The 19,019-nt window shown below is 38.8% G+C and overlaps 1 protein-coding gene across 3 annotated transcripts in view; it reads left to right on the top strand.

The window, feature by feature from the left end:
* PPP4R4 (protein phosphatase 4 regulatory subunit 4) overlaps positions 1-19,019 on the top strand; it is a 102,133-nt gene that overhangs the window by 45,185 nt on the left and 37,929 nt on the right. For 2 of the 3 annotated variants that reach the window (XM_026515376.4, XM_057318510.1), the window contains 4 exons: positions 7,312-7,459; positions 7,955-8,028; positions 16,217-16,323; positions 17,132-17,239. In XM_026515376.4, the coding sequence (XP_026371161.2) occupies positions 7,312-7,459; positions 7,955-8,028; positions 16,217-16,323; positions 17,132-17,239 (437 nt within the window). Of the gene's footprint in view, positions 1-4,033; positions 4,120-7,311; positions 7,460-7,954; positions 8,029-16,216; positions 16,324-17,131; positions 17,240-19,019 lie in introns of those variants that run through there. The other variant, XM_057318512.1, reaches the window with a different exon arrangement.

The raw sequence follows: 19,019 nt of genomic DNA, 5'->3' as shown, positions 1-19,019 counted from the left end.
CACGTCCCCTTGAACCACATATGTGTCAGATAACCGGAGTGCTTTTTGGTGTATTTCTGTTTTCTGCTTCGGGTTCTCATTCATATAATCTTATCTCTTCATGTATCTGCATATTATTGATTGTGTGTTTGATCTTGTATTTGATAAATTGTTTGTAGAAATAGATTGAGCCTCAGTGTGATATCTTCCTCTAGAAAGGAATATGTTTTCTTCTGAGAGCCACTTACCTGCACTAACAATAAAGTCTCAGTTAATCCAGTGTCCGGCATTGGATGGTTTGAAGCTGAGCTACTCGTCCTTCAAATGCCAGTCTGCTTCAGGATCATCCTTATCCTATCCCAGGGGGCCTGTCCCACTGGGGCCTCCACAAGACTCAAAAAAGTCACTTAAGCTCTTAGCCTCTCAGGAACCTTTTCTAGGATTATCAAGTGACCGCAGAGGAAAAACAGGCCCCAAATTACATGCTTACCTTTCTGGAATGCCATTGTCTCTTAGATCTTGGGTGGGTAATTATTCCAGTGATGAGTAATCTAGGATGGGTAACTTTTTAGTTTTGGATGGGTAGCCTTTTTAGTTTCCATATGCCTTTATGCAGATGAATTTTGTGTTTTGTCCGGTTTTTTACTAATTATCGTCATCAGGAGAGCTGATTAGAATGATCTAGTCTGCCATTACGAGGTTCTCTTTCCTTTTATTTTATTCTTTTGGTTTAATCTTGGAATGATATTAACCCAAAATGTTTCTGTTTGTATACCTGCATATACCTTTCCACCACGACCTGCCATCACCCTTATACCACACAAAACGATTGTTTTCTAGTGACGTGTTAGGAATAATCTTACACGTTAAATATCCCGCCAAAACATTTGTGTTGGGTCTCTTTCTTTAAACTTTGAGTTCTTCAGTCCCCTTATTTTGTGGGGGTGAAATTATGTTACAGTAGCAGATCTCCACTTTCAGCCTGTTTTCTGTGTATGCAATCTAATCTACACTCAAGTCTTTATAATTATCTATATAAGTTGTACCTATCCTATGTAAATTCTCTTATTCACAGCAACCTTTCAGAGCAACGGATCTGTATGTGCTAATTTTCTTTTTGTAATCCCTACTTGGATGCTTCAAAAGCCTCTCAGAGTTAACAAGTCCAATACTCAGCTCCTGCCATTTCCCCTCACCACCTGGGGTTCCTCCAGTGTCCCCTGTCCTAATGTGTAACACTGTTATCCCCCTGGTTTTCAAGGAGGAATTTTGGGAGTCATCCTTGATACCATCTCTTCTTTCACTACTCGCTTATGCAGTCCTGTTTATGTTATGTCTTCAATATTCTGTTGAATCCATCCACCTCTCTCCAACCACACCAGCTCCACCCTCGTCCAAGCTACTATGACGGTTTGCTTGGATGAGGGTGATAGTTTCGCAAGTGATCCCTGCCCACCACCTCCCTCCCATTCCACCCTATCTTACTACTTTCTGACTCATTTTCATCTTAATAGTCAGCATGCTATTTCAAAGCATTTAAGACTATAATTTGCTGAATGCTAGAGAGGCCCTACATAATTGAGGCTAAGGCCCTACATAATTGGGGCTCTTTCTACTTTACTAGCCTCAGCCCCTCCTCTCACTCTGTGTTCTAGGCACACTGATCTTTGAGTTTCTGAATCTACCATGCACCTTTTTACTTCTCAGTGCCGGGAGTGCTTGCTTTCTTACTCTTCTTGCTTTCTTACCTCTCTTTATCCCAACTTTTGTCTGATTATCTCTTTCTTTTCTTACAAGTCAGTTGTCACTCCTCAGTGATCCCCTCTCAGAAATCAGGTCACCTGTTAGATGTTCTTATACCATCTGTGCTTCTCATCCTTAGCTTTTTTTTTTTTTTTAAAGATTTTATTTATTTATTCGACAGAGATAGAGACAGCCAGCGAGAGAGGGAACACAAGCAGGGGGAGTGGGAGAGGAAGAAGCAGGCTCATAGCGGAGGAGCCTGATGTGGGGCTCGATCCCATAACGCCAGGATCACGCCCTGAGCCGAAGGCAGACGCTTAACTGCTGTGCCACCCAGGCGCCCCTCATCCTTAGCTCTTACCACAGTTTTAACTACAGTATTAACAGGTACAATGCTAGTCCTGCTCATTGCTAAGTCTCCAGCACCTGGCATAGTGCCTTGAATGTCACTAAATATTTGTTGAATGTTTGAATATATAGAAGCAAGAGGAGTCCCTCAAAGGTAGGGGCACAATATTTGACTTTTATCCAATTTCCCAGAATACCTTGTGTGATGCTTAATAAATAGTTATGAATGAAGTTATAGTTATACTATCAGAATTAGATCTTCATCGGGCTACTTTAAGAGAAAGATTAGAAGGGGCTAGATTAGGATAGACTACAAGAAAGAAAGCCCTACTTCCACTTGCTTATAGACATTTGCCACTTTTCAGTGCTGCTTCCCCCCTCCAAGAAAACAGCTTTTACTTTTATCAAAATATATTCGACTAATTAAATATGGCTGCAATGGATCATTTGATATGGTTACTGACAGTACTGTATCCAGCAAATAGATATTTCTTTGATAAGCACATCTTTTCTTTGCAGTGTTATATAGCTCTTTTTTTTTTTAAGATTTTATTTATTTATTAGGGAAAGAGAGAGAACAAACAAGCAGGGGGAGGAGCAGAGGGTGGGAGAAGCAGACTCCTCACCGAGGAGGGAGCCTGATGTGGGGCTCGCTCCCAGGACCCTGGGATCATGACCTGAGCTGAAGGCAGACACTTAGCTGATTGAGCCACCCAGGGACCCATATATAGCTCTGTATTTACATTCTAGGCCTAAATTGTGAGATTACATGATCCTAATTTATTATATGTAAAAATGACTTGGCAGAGTAGCCCAATTAGGAGTTCAGTTTCAAAACCACTGCCATGAAATGTATTTTTTTGTTTGGTGTTGTCATGATTTTGCACGAAAGGGATACTTGATCACACATCTACAGTAGTGATATGAGAGTTACTGTTGGCATTGGCATTTCCTTTATGGAAAGAGATCTTTGGGATATTGTTATGTGTACCTCCTCATGAACCTTGCTAATCACTGAAACACAGATTTAAAGAAGGGTAAAACACATCCCTCTTAGTGGGGGTGAAATTATGTCTCCACTTTATTTTCCCATTTTCCCTCTCAGATTCTGAGCTAGTTCTCCCTTTATTTTAGTGAAGAGCATGGCAGCCAGTTACAGGGAAAATAAAAAGAGGTATAGTGAATTGTTAAAGGTATCTGAGTTGGCATGTTCCAATTATTCATATTTAACTCAGTTTTAAAGTCATATAAATATTATCATTTCATAGTGAAAAGAGCTGTTTACCATTACTGTTAGTCACTAAAAGTTCTCACAATTATGACCCTCATAACCCCAGATATTTTGTATGTCCCAAGTCTTCATTGTTTTCATATTTAGATTCCTATTATTTAATTTCAAAACAAACAATGATATTCTCTCTAAAAATATACAAAGATACTTTGTAGTGTTAAGGCTCCTTACCTTTAGCCAAGCACCATTTGTGGTAAATATATTTACCAGTTTAATTCAGTAAGTTTAGTTTCCAAATGTGTGAATCCAAAATATTTGTTCTTTTGGAATACTCTAGTGATTTATCTAATGTTTCTCTATGTCGTGTATTGTAAAGAGAAATATCTTCCTGATGTATACAATGTGGGTTTATTGGAGACAGAGCAGTAGTCCTCTAGGCAAGGACTGTATTATAGCTATTTTACAAAACGCTCTCTTGTACTATTCATGCTAATAACTATGGAATGAATTTAAACAGAGAAGTGTCTAGGACATTCTCCTTCCTTGAGTGGGAATAGTTTTTTAAATTTGGAGATATACCATGTACTCATCTATCAAATGTCTCATTTCATTTTTGAGGAATTTAGGTTGGAATGCCAGCCATACAATAGTATGTAAGAGGAGCATAACTGGCATTAAGGCATGCACTTAAGCAATAGAGGAATTTCCTTTTCAGTGTCTTCCAAGGTCCATGAGGATGCACACTTATTTACCCAGAGAGTATGGATCTCACTATGTTTGTCCAGAGGGTGTGACTCTGTGGAGGAGAACACTTACTGGTAAGTGTCAAACTCTTATTGTATTATATTTCAGAAAAATATGTTTAGAAATCAACTGATTTTTAGCAGTGATAAAATCTCTTAGTCTGTGCTGGTTTCTTAACAGTGGACAGTCCCAGATGTTGAAGTCAGCACAACAAGAGAAAAAGCCAAATCCTGATAAGACTTGAGGATTTTTCGAAAATTAAATGCAGAATAGTTGGGGTGTTGCTGCGGGAGTCAAGACTAAGTAATGCAGTAAGAAGATATGAAGTTGGAGAGCTTCTCATGTTCTTCTTTTGCATAAAGTTTGCATACATACAAAACCCAAGACTCTAATGACTTTCAGAGGGGGCAGAATTACATCTCTTGGAACTTAAAACCGCAGACTCCTGTGACCCGGAATGTATACTGGCCCACACAATATAGTTCAATTTTTTCCTGCAAAATACATTCTGTTTCTAAATAAAAGCTGTGTGTTCCGAAACCTGTAAGTGATGTATCCTGGCCACATCAGATCTTTTAATTAAGAGTGTTTCCCAAATCCAAGATGCTTAGTGTGGAACAGGTGTTTGTTCTGGAAACAGTAAAACAGGGAGATACAGGAGGACTGATTCCGTAGACCAGTTGCTGCCTTGCTTTATGCCTATCATTCCTTCTCCTTTTCTTTCAGCCAAGAACTCTTAAGATATGTAATTGGCGATTGGTTGAAAAACCTTGTGAAATAACATTTGTGTGTGTGATACAAAAGTCTGAATGTGTAGTAGGTTTTCTGGGAATTAACCATGCCGCTTAAACATTTGCCACAGTAAAGCCACTGCCAGATCTCCCACACTACTGCATGTAAGGCTTGGGGTTGATTTAAGCCATGCCTTAAATGACGACTGGAAGTGTAGAATCCATGAGGAAGAATTTCAGTACTTAGCTTTGGCATCAGGCAGACAAGGGTTAAGTCTTAAGAGTTGCCAATCACTAGCTCGCTGGCCTTCAGCAGAACATGGACAACCCCGAGTCTGTTTCTTCTGCTATAAAATGACTTGCTATCTCCCAGAATGATGACTGGCCGTGGTCCCACCATACGAATTGAGAAGTCTGAGTACTTGGTGTGCATCATGGTTGCAGAGATGCTGGTGGAGAGAATGGCAGGAATGTCTCCTTACTGATGTGATAGAGAGAGGATTGAGAATGCATTTGTATGGGATCCTTTTTTGCTTTGCTTGTGTCTAATTCTACCAATCCCTAATCTTTAGGACTCACCTCCAAATCTCTTGAAGCCACCTTTTAGGAGATGTGGAAAATGTATGTGAAGGGAGAGAGCATCAAGAGCAGAAAGTTTAGGTCAAAGGGTAAGAGATACTCAGTCATCTGGCAGTTACTTACTGGGTGCCTGCTGTGTGCTAGGAGGTGGGGTGCAGCTGTGAGCACAACAGCCAGAAACTCTTGCAGTCGTGAAGCTCGTGTTTAGGGGTGGGAGATGGACCATAAGCACGTGAGCATGTTGGATAGTGGAGATAATACACCTATAATATAAAGGAGATGGTGAGAGCTGGAGTGGGGAGGTCCTTGGAAAGGTGATACTTGAATAGAGGCTTGGGAGAGATCAGGGAGCCAATTAAGTGGAAATCTGGGAAAAGTGGGAAGTGGGAACAGATCTGGGAAGTCATTGCAAGGGCTGACTTTTATTTTGAGTGTGATGGAAAGCCCCTGGAGAGTGTTGAGCTGAAAAGTGCCATGATCCAACTTTTTTTTTTTTTTTTTTGGTAAGAATTTCTCTGGCTACTGTACAGGGACTAGACAGTAGAGGGGCAGTTAGGGACTAGTTAACAGGTTACTGGGATAATCCGGGCTGGAGGTGATGGTGGCTTGGATCAGGGTGGTAGTGGTGGAGATGGCAAGTGGTCAGATTGGATCAGGATTGGTTGGCCATCAGTGGTGAGTGAGGGACCGAGAGGAGCTAAGGACTGGCCCCAGAGTTTCTGCACTGGCAACCAGAAGGGCAGGGCTGTCGTTCACTGTTTACCAAGGTGAAGACTGGAGGAGGAGCAGGTTTTGGGAAGAGATCAGTTTAGGTGCGGACAAGATGAGAATCCTATTAGATAGCCTCGTAGAGGAGACTGGTGGATGGCCAGTGGTCATTATTTAAATGCCCATTTGCACAAATTGGTACATCTTTAAAGCTCTGCTTAAATGATTTAAATCTCTGAGAAGATGGTACTATTCACATTTTATAGATTAGGAAATAATACAGAGAGATTAATTTTCTTAAGGTCACAGATATGAAACTGTGTTATGGCTGAAAGTTCCATGTTGTTCTACCAACTTTATTATGTTAGTTATAAAATAGGCATTCAAGGGTAATTCCCATAATCGACATAACTGATTAAGCAAAGTAATTCTTTTAGCTACCTTTACGTTACACATACACACACACACACACACACACACACACACACACACGCACACACACACACACTCCTAGAGTAGTAGAGGTAATATCTTTGATGAGGTTTATATGAAAGATTTTTTTTTTTACTTTTTGATGTATTGAAAACTAATAGATCATGTAGTTTTTAACTTTGAATATATGTTAAATTTTTTAAAATTGTGAATGGAGATGGCTATGAATATAATTAATTTTTAGAAACATTCTTATATTTAAAAAATTCCTTTTAAAAACAGTTTACTGCCTGGTCATTTATGTACTTGTCAAGAGTTTCAAGGGGAAAATACATTTGTATAATCTTAAGTGTATTCCTTTTTTATAGTAAAATGCATTATGTTTATTTTTTGAAGCAGAAATACAAGTAACAAAAACACATGTGATTGTCTGACCTTTGACATTATTATTCTAGGTATGATGGCAAACTACAATACAATAGCAAGAATAGAAATTGAGAGCTATCAAAAATCCCTATTCTATTATTTAGAGGTTTATTTATATTTATAATTTTCATTTAACAAAGCAATGGAATCTTATTTTATTTTGAATATGCCTAAGACATTTAAACTTTTTTGTGGTGTAATAAGTTAAACAATAAGGAGCAGATTAATAGAGTTTTCTTAAAGTAATCAGAGGAAGTACATACCCTTAAAGGTCAGATAGAGTTATTTCGTGGATTATGACCATGTTTGGTTTCTCTGACCCTAGATTTTTAGAACTTAGAGTTTCTGATCTCTCATCTCTGTAATAGCAAACTCTTTCTGATTACGCAGGAAGTCCTGCATGTTGCGGGAGTGGAAATGCAGTTGACAGCTGCGGTGTCGTTCTTGACCATTCTGCAGGAAGAATCGGTGTCAGTTCATACCTATACCCACTCCTTCCTCCAAGTCATTCTGCTCCATCTGGAGCACAGGGACGCAGGTCAGCAGCCTGGCAGGCTTCTTCTGTACCTATTATTGTGTGTTGGACGTGGCCGTGATGTTTTCTGATCTTGTTAGCCGGATGAGGATAACCGAATGAGGCCATGCTGGTCATTAGTGTGACTAAAAACAGCCATGGCTCTTTCCTTATAAAACCCTCAAAGTTCAGTGTCCTTGTACGGTGAAGACTCACTAATTCTTCTTATGATCTATACTTTCTTCTTAGAATTTGTGGATTTTACAATTTTTATGTGTATAATATTATACAGCAAAAAAAATATACATTTTGGCTGAAAAATATCCCCGCATATTATTTTTTAAGATGTAAATGTTTTCTAGATGTTGGCTAAGGCAAAAAAAAAATAGAGCAACTTTTTCAAATCGTAATAAAAATAAACATCCCATTTTATCATTAAATATTGTTGTAACTTAATGGCTGAGTTGAAACTAAATTTGTGAGACATTTAATTTGGCGAGTTTTTTCTGTGTCGATCAGGTGTGAGCAACGCATGGCTGGAGACTCTTCTGTCCGTGATAGAAGTATTGCCCAAAGAAACCCTAAGACATGAGGTAATATTTTCTTTCTTTTTTTTTTTTTTTTTGATAAATACTATTAAGTTTTGGTTTTGTTTTTGATAAAAAAGTGGTATTTAAAAAGAAAAATAAGGTTATTTCCCACTCTGAAAGCAACACATGTTCATTATAGAAAGTATGAGTAATATAGAAAATAGTAGCAAGAAAAATCATGGTTCTGGACTTAGCCAAAATCTGAAAAATCATTTAGCATTATTTTCCTGTTATTTTAAACTCATTGGTAGTAGATACAAAATATTTTACTTGTTAAACATTTAAGCCAACTTTCAGTATTTTATTATTAAGATAAGGCATTAATGAGCATCTCTGTAGAGCTTTTAAAGTTTTTCAGATAATTTTCTTAACTGTAGCTTCCAAAAAAGTGGAATTAGGAGGTCAGAGGGCATTCATATTCTTTTTTTTAAAATTTTAATGTTTTTTTATTATATTATGTTAGTCACCATACAGTACATCCCCAGTTTCCGATGTAAAGTTCAATGATTCATTAGTTGCGTATAACACCCAGTGCACCATGCAATACGTGTCCTCCTTACTACCCATCACCAGTCTATCCCATTCCCCCACCCCCCTCCCCTCTGAGGCCCTCAGTTTGTTTCTCATAGTCCATAGTCTCTCATGCTTCATTCCCCCTTCTGATTACCCACCCTTTCTTTATCCCTTTCTTCCCCTACCGATCTTCCTAGTTCTTATGTTCCATAGATGAGAGAAATCATATGATAATTGTCTTTCTCCGCTTGACTTATTTCACTTAGCATTATCTCCTCCAGTGCCGTCCATGTTGCAGCAAATGTTGAGAAATCGTTCTTTCTGATAGTTGAGTAATATTCCGTTGTATGTATGGACCACAACTTTTTAATCCAGTCATCTGTTGAAGGACATCTCGGTTCCTTCCACGCCTTGGCTATTGTGGACAATGCTGCTATGAACATTGGGGTGCATATGGCCCTTCTCTTCACTACGTCTGTATCTTTGGGGTAAATACCCAGTAGTGCAACGGCTGGGTCATAGGGTAGCTCAATTTTTAACTTTTTAAGGGACCTCCATATAGTTTTCCAGAGTGGCTGTACCAACTTGCATTCCCATCAACAATGTAGGAGGGATCCCCTTTCTCCACATCCTCTCCAACAATTGTTGTTTCTTGCCTTGTCTATTTTTGCCATTCTAACTGGTGTAAGGTGGTATCTTAGTGTGGTTTTGATTTGAATTTCCCTGATGGCTAATGATTTTGAACATTTTTTCATGTGTCTGTTAGCCATTTGTATGTCTTCATTGGAAAAGTGTCTGTTCGTATCTTCTGCCCATTTTTTGATTTGTTTATTTGTTTCTCGTGTATTGAGTTTGAGAAGTTCTTTGTAGATCTTGGATACCAGTCTTTTATCTGTAGTGTCATTTGCAAATATATTCTCCCATTCCGTGGGCTGCCTCTTAGTTTTTTGACTGTTTCCTTGGCTGTGCAGAAGCTTTTTATCTTGATGAAGTCCCACAAGTTCATTTTATCTTTTGTTTCTCTTGCCTTTGGAGATGTGTCATGAAAAAGGTTGCTTTGGCCGATGTCGTAGAGGTTGCTGCCTATGTTCTCCTCTAGGATTTTGATGGATTCCTGTCTCACATCGAGGTCTTTCATCCATTTGGAGTTTATTTTTGTGTATGGTGTGAGAGAGTGGTCAAGTTTCATTCTTTTGCATGTAGCTGTCCAATTTTCCCAGCACCATTTATTGAAGAGACTGTCTTTTTTCCATCGGATGTTTTTTCCTGCTTTACCAAAGATTAGTTGCCCAAAGAGCCGAGGGTCCATTTCTGGGTTCTCTATTCTGTTCCATTGGTCTATGTGTCTGTTTTTGTGCCAGTACCATGCTGTCTTTGTGATCACAGCTTTGTAGTACAGCTCGAAATCCGGCATTGTGATGCCCCCAGCTTTGTTTTTCCTTTTCAGCAGTTCCTTGGAGATTCGGGGCCTTTTCTCGTTCCATACAAATTTAAGGACTATTTGTTCCAGTTCTTTGAAAAATGTCATCGGTATTTTGATCGGGATAGTATTGAAAGTGTAGATTGCTCTGGGTAGCATGGACATTTTAACTATGTTAATTCTTCCGATCCATGAGCATGGAATATTTTTCCATCTTTTTGTGTCTTCCTCGATGTTTTTCAAGAGTGATTTATAGTTTCTAGAATATAGATCCTTTACGTCTCTGGTTAAGTTAATTCCAAGGTAACATATGGTTTTTGGTGCTATTGTAAATGGGATGGATTCCCTGATTTCTCTTTCTTCAGTCTCATTATTCGTGTATAGAAATGCAACTGACTTCTGAGCATTGATTTTGTATCCCGCCACATTACTGAATTGCTCTATAACTTGTAATAGTTTGGGAGTGGATTCTTTCGGGTTTTCCATATAGAGTATCATGTCATCTGAGAAGAGAGACAGTTTGACTTCTTCTTTGCCGATTTGGATACCTTTTATCCCTTTTTGTTGTCTGATTGCTGTTGCAAGGACTTCTAGTACTATGGTGAATAATAGTGGCGAGAGTGGGCATCCTTGTCGTGTTCCTGATCTTAAGGGAAAGCCTTCCAGCTTCTCCCCATTGAGAATAATATTTGCTGTAGGCTTTTCATAGATGGCTTTAATGAGATTGAGAAATGTACCCTCTATTCCTACACTCTGAAGGGTTTTAATCAGGAAAGGATACTGTATTTTGTCAAATGCTTTTTCTGCATCAATTGAGAGGATCATATGGTTCCTGAGTCTTTTCTTGTTGATATGATGTATCACGCTGATTGATTTGCGAATGTTGCCACGCTTGCATCTCAGGTATGAATCCCACTTGACCGTGATGGATAATCCTTTTAATGTACTGTTGGATTCTAGTAGCCAGGATCTTGTTGAGGATTTTGACATCCATATTCATTAGGGAAATCAGTCTGTAATTCTCGTTTTTGATGGGGTCTTTGCCTGGTTTGGGGATCAAGGTAATATTGGCCTCATAGAATGAGTTTGGTAGCTTTCCTTCTGTTTCTGTTTTTTGAAATAGCTTTAGGAGAATAGGTATTATTTCTTCTTTGAATGTTTGGTACAATTCCCCAGGAAAACCGTCCGGGCCTGGAGTTTTGTTATTTGGAAGGTTGTTTATCACTGACTCAATCTCTTCATAATTAATTGGCCTGTTTAAAAAATCAGTTTCTTCCTGTTTCAGTCTTGGTGGTTTATAGGTTTCCAGGAAGGCCTCTATCTCTTCCAGATTGCTTAATTTATTGGCATATAGCTGTTGATAAAAGTTTCTATTAATCCTTCCAATTTCATTGGTGTTGGTCGTGACCTGTCCTTTTTCATTCATAATTTTATTAATTTGGGTCCTTTCTCTATTCTTTTGGATAAGTCTTGCCAGCGGTTTGTCAATTTTATTGATTCTCTCAAAGAACCAGCTTCTAGTCCTGTTGATCTGCTCTACTGTACTTCTGGTTTCTAATTCATTGATTTCTGCTCTAATCTTGGTCAACTCTTTCCTCGTGGATTAGGTCTGTCCCTCTGTTGCTGTTCCAGCTTCTTGAGGTGAGAATATAAAAACTGCATTTTAGATTTTTCTATTCTTTTGAGTGCAGCTTGGATGGCTATGTATTTCCCCCTTAGGACTGCCTTTGCAGTATCCCATAGGTTTTGGACCATTGTGTTTTCATTCTCGTTGGTCTCCATAAATTGTTTAAATTGATTTTTGATTTCCTGGTTTATCGAGTCATTCCTGAGCAGGATGGTTCTTAGTCTTCAAGTGTTTGAGTTTCTTCCAAATTTTTCCTTGTGGTTGAGTTCCAATTTCAGAGCGTTGTGGTCTGAGAATATGCAGGGAATAATTTCAGTCTTTTGGTATTTGTTGAGACCTGTTTTGTGACCCAGAACATGATCTATTCTTGAGAATGTTCCATGGGCATTAGAATAGAATGAGTATTCTTTGGTTCTGGGGTGTAGTATTCTATATATATCTATGAGGTCCAACTCGTCGAGTATGGCATTCAAAGCTCTAGTTTCTATGTTGGTTTTCTGCTCCGGTGCTCTGTCTATTGCTGATAGTGGAGTGTTGAGGTCCCCTACTATTAACGTATTTTTATCTATATGTCTCTTTATTCTGGTTAAGAGTTGGCTTGTGTATCTTGCTGCTCCCCTGTTGGGGGCATATGTATTTATAATTGTCATATCCACTTGTTGGATACATCCTTTAAGAATAATATAGTGCCCTTCTGTGTCTCTAACTATAGTCTTTAGTTTAAAATCCAATCTGTCTGATATGAGAATTGCTACCCCAGCTTTCTTTTGAGGTCCCAATGGATTGAAAGATGGTATTCCATCCCTTTACTTTCAGTCTGAATGTATCTTTAGGTTCAAAATGAGTCTCTTGTAGACAGCAAATGGACGGGTCATGTCTTTTTATCCAATCAGCAACCCTGTGGCGTTTATGGGAGCATTTAGGCCATTTACATTGAGACTGATTATTGAAAGATAGGATTTTAATGATGCCATATTGCTCTTAAAGTCTTTGTTTCTATAGATTGTGACTTTCTGTTCTGTATCACTCTTGGGGCCTTTTTACTTTTATAGAACCCCCTTAATATCTCCTGTAGGGCTGGTTTCGTGGTTACGAAATTGGTCAATGACTGGCGATTCTGGAAGATCTTTATTTCTCCATCAATTCTGAATGACAGCCTTGCTGGATAAAGGATCCTTGGCTGCATGTTTTTCTCTGAAAGAGCTTTAAAAATGCCCCCCCCACCCTTTCTCTCATTCCAGGTCTGTGTAGACAGGTCTGACGTAATTCTGATACCTTTGCCTTGGTATGTGAGAAATTTCTTTGCCCTGGCCGCTTTCAATACTGTATCCTTGGATCTAATATTTGCGAAATGCACTATGACGTGACGTGGTGTAGGTTTGTCTGGTTGAGCTTGGGAGGGGTCCTCTCTGCCTCTTGGACACAAATGTTTGTTTCCCTTGCTAGATTAGGGAAGTTTTCAGCTACAATTTGTTCAAATATCTCTTCTAGACCTCTGTTTTTCTCCACCCCCTCGGGGATGCTGATGATTCTGACATTGGAACATTTCATTGAGTCAGTAATCTCCCGTAACCTACATTCCTGTGCGTGGATTTTTTTGAGTCCAGATTCTATTTTAGCTTTTTCTTCTACTAACCCATCCTCCAATTTGCTAATATGTTCTTCTGCCTCTTTCACCCTGGCCGTCAGAGCCTCTAGTTTTGACTGCATTTGGCTCATAGGATTTTTAATTTCTGCCAAATTCGCTCTCATTTCCGCCCTTAGAGATTCTATATTCTCATTAACATTTTCGTTAATACTTTTTTCAAGTCTACACATCATCTTGACCATTGTTACTCTGAATTCCATTTCTGATAATTTGGTTATATCCATGTCCATTAGTTCTGTGGCAGAGGCCACAGACTCATTGTCTTTTCTTTGCTGGGGGGATTTCTCCTTCTCGTCATTCTGATGAGGAGAGGTTGCAGGGTTGTCCAGAGCCCAAATTATTGACCAGGACCCAAGCTGTGCGCCCTTGTTTTATAGGGATCTTAGGGATGTGGGCTTCTTGATTTTTCAGCCTGCCTTCTGTGTTCTGGGGGAGGGGCCTGCTGCGCCGATACTCAGGCAACCCTGTTTGGGTAGAGTCTCCGTGTCCCCTGCGAGGGGGGATGGGGATGGGCACACTGTGAGCCGGTATTTCCAGGCTTTTGTTCTCTGGCGGCTTTCCCTGGCGGTTTGCTGTGCCTCTTCTGAGAGTCAGAGCAGCAGTGGCCGAATCTCAGCCTCTGTCTCAGAACAGAGGGATCGCGGACCGTTCTCTACTTATGATCTGGCCACTTTAACTCTGTTACTGTTGGTGCTGCTCAACCCTGCAGCGTCCGGGGATGTGCGCCCCACAACCGGCGTCCCAGCCCTCACTTCCCCGGGCCGGCTCGTCTCTGCCCTTTGTGTTTCTAATACCGCCAGCCGCCAGCCGCCCCTGCGCGCTCCGGAGCTCCCGGTCTCCGTCTGGTTGCAGTGAGCACACCGGAGCTCTGTTTCAGTCTGGTGGCGCGCATTCCCCGGCTCATGGTCTCAGTCTGCTCTCTCGTGGGTGCTGGTCCGCGAGTCTGCCCGCTCTCCCGTGCAAGTGGCTACCGCTTCCCGGCGCCCGAACGCGGCGGCTCCCTCCCCCTTCCATTTATCTTCCGATATCTGTGCGCGGTTTCATGGCTCCCCGCTTCGTACCTCAATACTCAGCGCTGGAGATGTTCATTTGTAGAGATCCGGATGTATCTTCCTGCGTCTCAGGCTGATTCCGTGGATGTTCAGGCTGGTCTGGTACCTATCCAGCTCGACTCAGGGGACCCGTTGAAAAAGGGGTCCCCTACTCCTCTGTCATCTTAACTCCTCAAGGGCATTCATATTCTTAAGACTCTTCCTAGCAATATGTGGAAATACCTGTTTCCCTCGATTTTACTCAGCAATAGTGTTCCAATTTTATTTATTTATTTATTTATAAGGATTTTTTATTTATTCATTTGAGAGACAGCGAGAGTAGGAGCAAGGGGGAGGGTGAAAGAAGGTGGGTTAGAGGGAGAGGGAGAGACAGACTCCCCACTGAGCAGGGAGCCCAACACAGGGCTCAATCCCAGGACCCTGAGATCATGACCTCAGCCGAAGGCAGACGCTTAAACTGATGAGCCACCCAGGTGCTCCATATTTGTGTTCCAATTTAGTTTAATGGGCCAAAATATGGAATTACATTTTAATTGGAATTTTTTGATTATCATGCAAATATTTATATATTTTTCATATATTTATATCAATTCTGTTGTTTTGGAATTGTCTGATCATATCCTTGATCATATCCTTTATATGTGCTGTTTATCAAGGTTGCCAATCTTTTGTTATGTTTGTTGCAGATATTGTTACTAATTTATTGTTTGCTTTTAAATTTTTAACACTGTTCAATATATGCATCTCTAAGAGTTTTAGTAAATTAAAATGAGGGAATGAGAAAATTAGGAAAGAAATTTATTCTCTAATGAAGTGATTTTTCATTCTTTGAACAACATCCCTATATTCTTTTCAAATATGTCGTGATTGAAAGAAGTAGTTATCCGCCAATGAAATGTCCTGTATATATTTCATGAAGTGTTTTTGTCCTTCTTTGCCCTCATACAGTTTGTGGTCCTGTCTCAATGCCAAAATACTTGGTTGAGAATGGGAAGATTTACCCATTGAGGATGTTTGTCAACTTAATGCCAAACATCTAGGTGGTTACCCATATTTAAACGTTGAACTTAATGTTCACATTTATACTTCTTGAAGAGTGCTATATAGTAGAATGCAGTTTTTACGTTAGAATACCATGTATTATTTTATGTGATTTTTAAGACTTTAAATACACAGTTTATTTTATTTTACATCTTCCAGTTTCAAATGATATTTATCATTATGTATTCAGCATTTCTGGCTACTTTGTTGAGAGGAAAAAACCGGTTGACTTTTTTATTAGAGGCATAGAGTTTTAGAACTTGGAGGGTTCTTAGTACGACATATTCTAATTTCCATTTTAAGTAGATGAGCTACCTTGGGACCAGAAATAGCAGGATGACTTGGACAAATTAAAGAGCGGGGGCCAGAATGAGGATCTGATCTTCACAGTTCTTTACAGTCCGTCATGCTGTTGCGTTTTTGAGTGCTCAGCATGCACATAATACAATATCCGAACTGCATTCAAATGACAGAAGTACTTAATAGAATCTATTTGAAGCTATATTGTTTTGCATCCCTTTAGATAAATATAAAAATTCTATATGGATTAAAAATAAATTTCAGACTATGTGGTAATTTGCTTTTTTTTCTTTTGAAAATGTACATTTCATAATGATTTTTATGTGCATACAGATCACTGCAGAATTCACCATAAGCTTTAATTCAGTTTTTGTGTGCCTGATTGATTTTTAATTATGTAATTTATCGTTAACTTTACCTTAGTAAGCCAGAAGGTAAACAAGGTGATTCAGGTTCTGAGCACCTTACGTTATAATTCAGGTTTCTTAAAAACACTTGACCCTAAAATATTCCTTGAGGAAAATAGCTGACATTAGTGGCAAGAATATATAAAACTTTGTGAATTTGTTCTCTAAATCTTTTCTCTTTAGATTTTGAACCCACTTGTTTCCAAGGCACAACTTTCCCAAACAGTCCAGTCTCGTTTAGTTAGTTGTAAAATTTTAGGAAAATTGACCAACAAATTTGATGCCCATACGTGAGTATTTGTATATAATTTTCATCTTCTTTATTAAATTAAATTGATTTAAAATGTATGATGGTCATATGATTAACAATTAAATTAGACTTCTTTCATTCCATACTACATACAAGCTTAGCTGTCTTAACTTTATAGAATTCTTGAATGTCTAGTTATTCAGATGCATTTCTTCTGATCTCACGACATTTCAAGATCAATATGATTAACTTTTTTCTATTTCTCATCTTAGTCTTCTCTGTCATACACCTAGTGTAGTTTTGAGCATAAAATGGTATTATTCTATAGACTTCAAAAATTGTCAAATCTGACCTAAAGATAGACTTTCTGATTTCTTCCCTTATTGTTATGAATTCATTATTTTGAATAATTTATTGTATTTTGAGGCTTTATGGAGAACATTTATAATTTGTATGTTATTGTCTGCGCAGATGATAAATACCAAGTGGAAAGAATGAAATGTTGTATAATTATGACACAAGAGTAAAATATAAAATTGAAGAATATTTTGGTCGATGGTTGTTAGACATTCTGTTTGCCTGTAGCCTTTCATCTTAGCTAAGATGTTTAACTGTCAGTCCAAAATTAACCATTACTTTAAAAAGATCTAGGCATGTATATAATTTACAAATAACAAAAGATAACATCCAAATGTAATGACATATGTGAAAATACCATGTAAACTATAAAGCTTTCTATTAACGTATATTTGTTGTTATTAAGCTAAGCTAAGATTTTGATAATAATTGTTTGACAATTTTAATTATTCTAAAACACCATTTGCATGTTCCTTTCCTTCCTTTCTAAGCATTAAAAGAGAAATACTCCCTCTGGTAAAATCACTCTGTCAAGATGTAGAATATGAAGTTCGGTCTTGTATGTGTCGGCAATTAGAAAACATAGCTCAGGGTATTGGGTAAGTACACTTTCAATTCCTTATGTCATATTCGTACTTCTGGATTGTCAGATATTCATATCCTGTTCCTGTGTTCCATGAAAGCATGGTGTTGAAAGGCTAAACTTTATATGATCTTTAAAAGTGATTGTAACAAGTACCTCCTGATATGTCTGGATTAAGAGAGATTGAAGTGAAGATGCTTAGCATTCATTTCATGTTAATTTCTTTCTTACCTTTAGTTGCTTGTTAGCATCCCAGATTCAGGAAGGCTGATGTCCCGAAATAAACCATGCTTGGACTATTGCAGTAGCATTTCTTTGGGCTAGCAGCATAGTATTGGGTCATCTCAGATGGGATTACTCAGTTGAAGTCTTTGTTTCCAATACACTCTGCACTTCCACTGTCTCCTTTGTTGCGCTTCTTGCCTTTTGGGTGTGTGAAGCTTAGGAAGGAGACACATTGGGCAGATAGTCTCTTCTCTTCTCCATAAAAACTGATCTCATGTCAAGGTATATTAAATGAAGTTTTATCTAAGAACCATCTTGGGAAATAGTTTTTTTTTTTTTAAAGGATCCTAAATTGATACAAAAAACATTGGGACCTCTCATTTTTATTACAAGTTGCACTGTTTTCATCTGGTTATTTGTTTCACAAGCAAGGACAATCAGGTTGTTGCCATTTGCACAATTGTTAATAAAAAAAATTGGCGACCGGCATTTAAGGCTTTAGGTTGACTTCAGAACATCACACAGATTCAGGTCCTCCGTCCTGCCTACCTTGCTGTGTTGGATTTCAGTGTTGTGTTGGAAGCTTAGTATTTCAACAGAGTAATCATTTCTCTCATTTTCAGTGCAGAATCAGCTTCTTTCTGATAGATCTTCTAAGGCTAGGCTGACTCTGGATCATTGTGGACCATAAATAATTCAGTCTTCCCCAGTTCTGTGTTCCTTAACCAGGATCAGAACCTATCAGGGGAATGTACCATTGTCTTTTTGTGTTCCATTTTTGTCATCTGACATTTTGCCAGTGTTAAAAACAGCCTGGTCACTTGGGTGCCTGGGTGACTTAGTCAAGTGTCTGACTCTTGATTTTGACTCAGGTCATGATCTCAGAGCCCTGAGATTGAGCTCTGCATCTGTCTCCATGCTCAGTGGAGAGTCTGCTTGGGGTTCTTTCTCTCCCTCTGCCCCTCCTCTAGCTCATGCTATCTTTCTCTAAAATAAATAAATAAAATCTTTACAAACAAAAAACAAAACAAAACAAAACCCCCATCCTGGTCAAGTGTGTTCCAATTAGTCTTCTGAAAATTAATATCGGATTATTGCTTAAGGTTTAATTTACAAAAGCAAAACTAGAATCTCCCTAGCTTGTTAGTGTAGAATTCACGTAATAAACTAATTTGCCTGATTAAATGCATATTCATTTAATTTTGAATTCTCACATACTATTAGAACGTAGTCATAGGACTTTCATGGTATATGATGGCTGAATACTACTAAGATCTGATTCATACTCTTTATTCTCCCTTTGATAAATACATAAAACTAAAGAGAGGTACACTGTTTTTTTCTTTTGGCGTTGGAAATCAGGATTATTGATAAGATCTGATAACCACCAGCAGGAAATTCCTACACTCAAGGCTAGAAGAATCCCTGAGATGGGTGAAAGGTGGTGGGAACAGATATTTCAGAGATTGCTACTGAGTTAAGAAAGACGCTGCCACTACTGCACTGGGAGTTGTGTTCTAAGGCATTTGGGAATGAGAAGTGCTGGGAAGAGGCCTGAGAACAGTACAAAC

Source organism: Ursus arctos, unplaced genomic scaffold (genome assembly GCF_023065955.2).
Source record: "Ursus arctos isolate Adak ecotype North America unplaced genomic scaffold, UrsArc2.0 scaffold_25, whole genome shotgun sequence".
Taxonomy (NCBI): domain Eukaryota; kingdom Metazoa; phylum Chordata; class Mammalia; order Carnivora; family Ursidae; genus Ursus; species Ursus arctos.
Note: the sequence above shows the minus strand (reverse complement) of the source record. Positions and strands in the feature narration are given on the sequence as shown.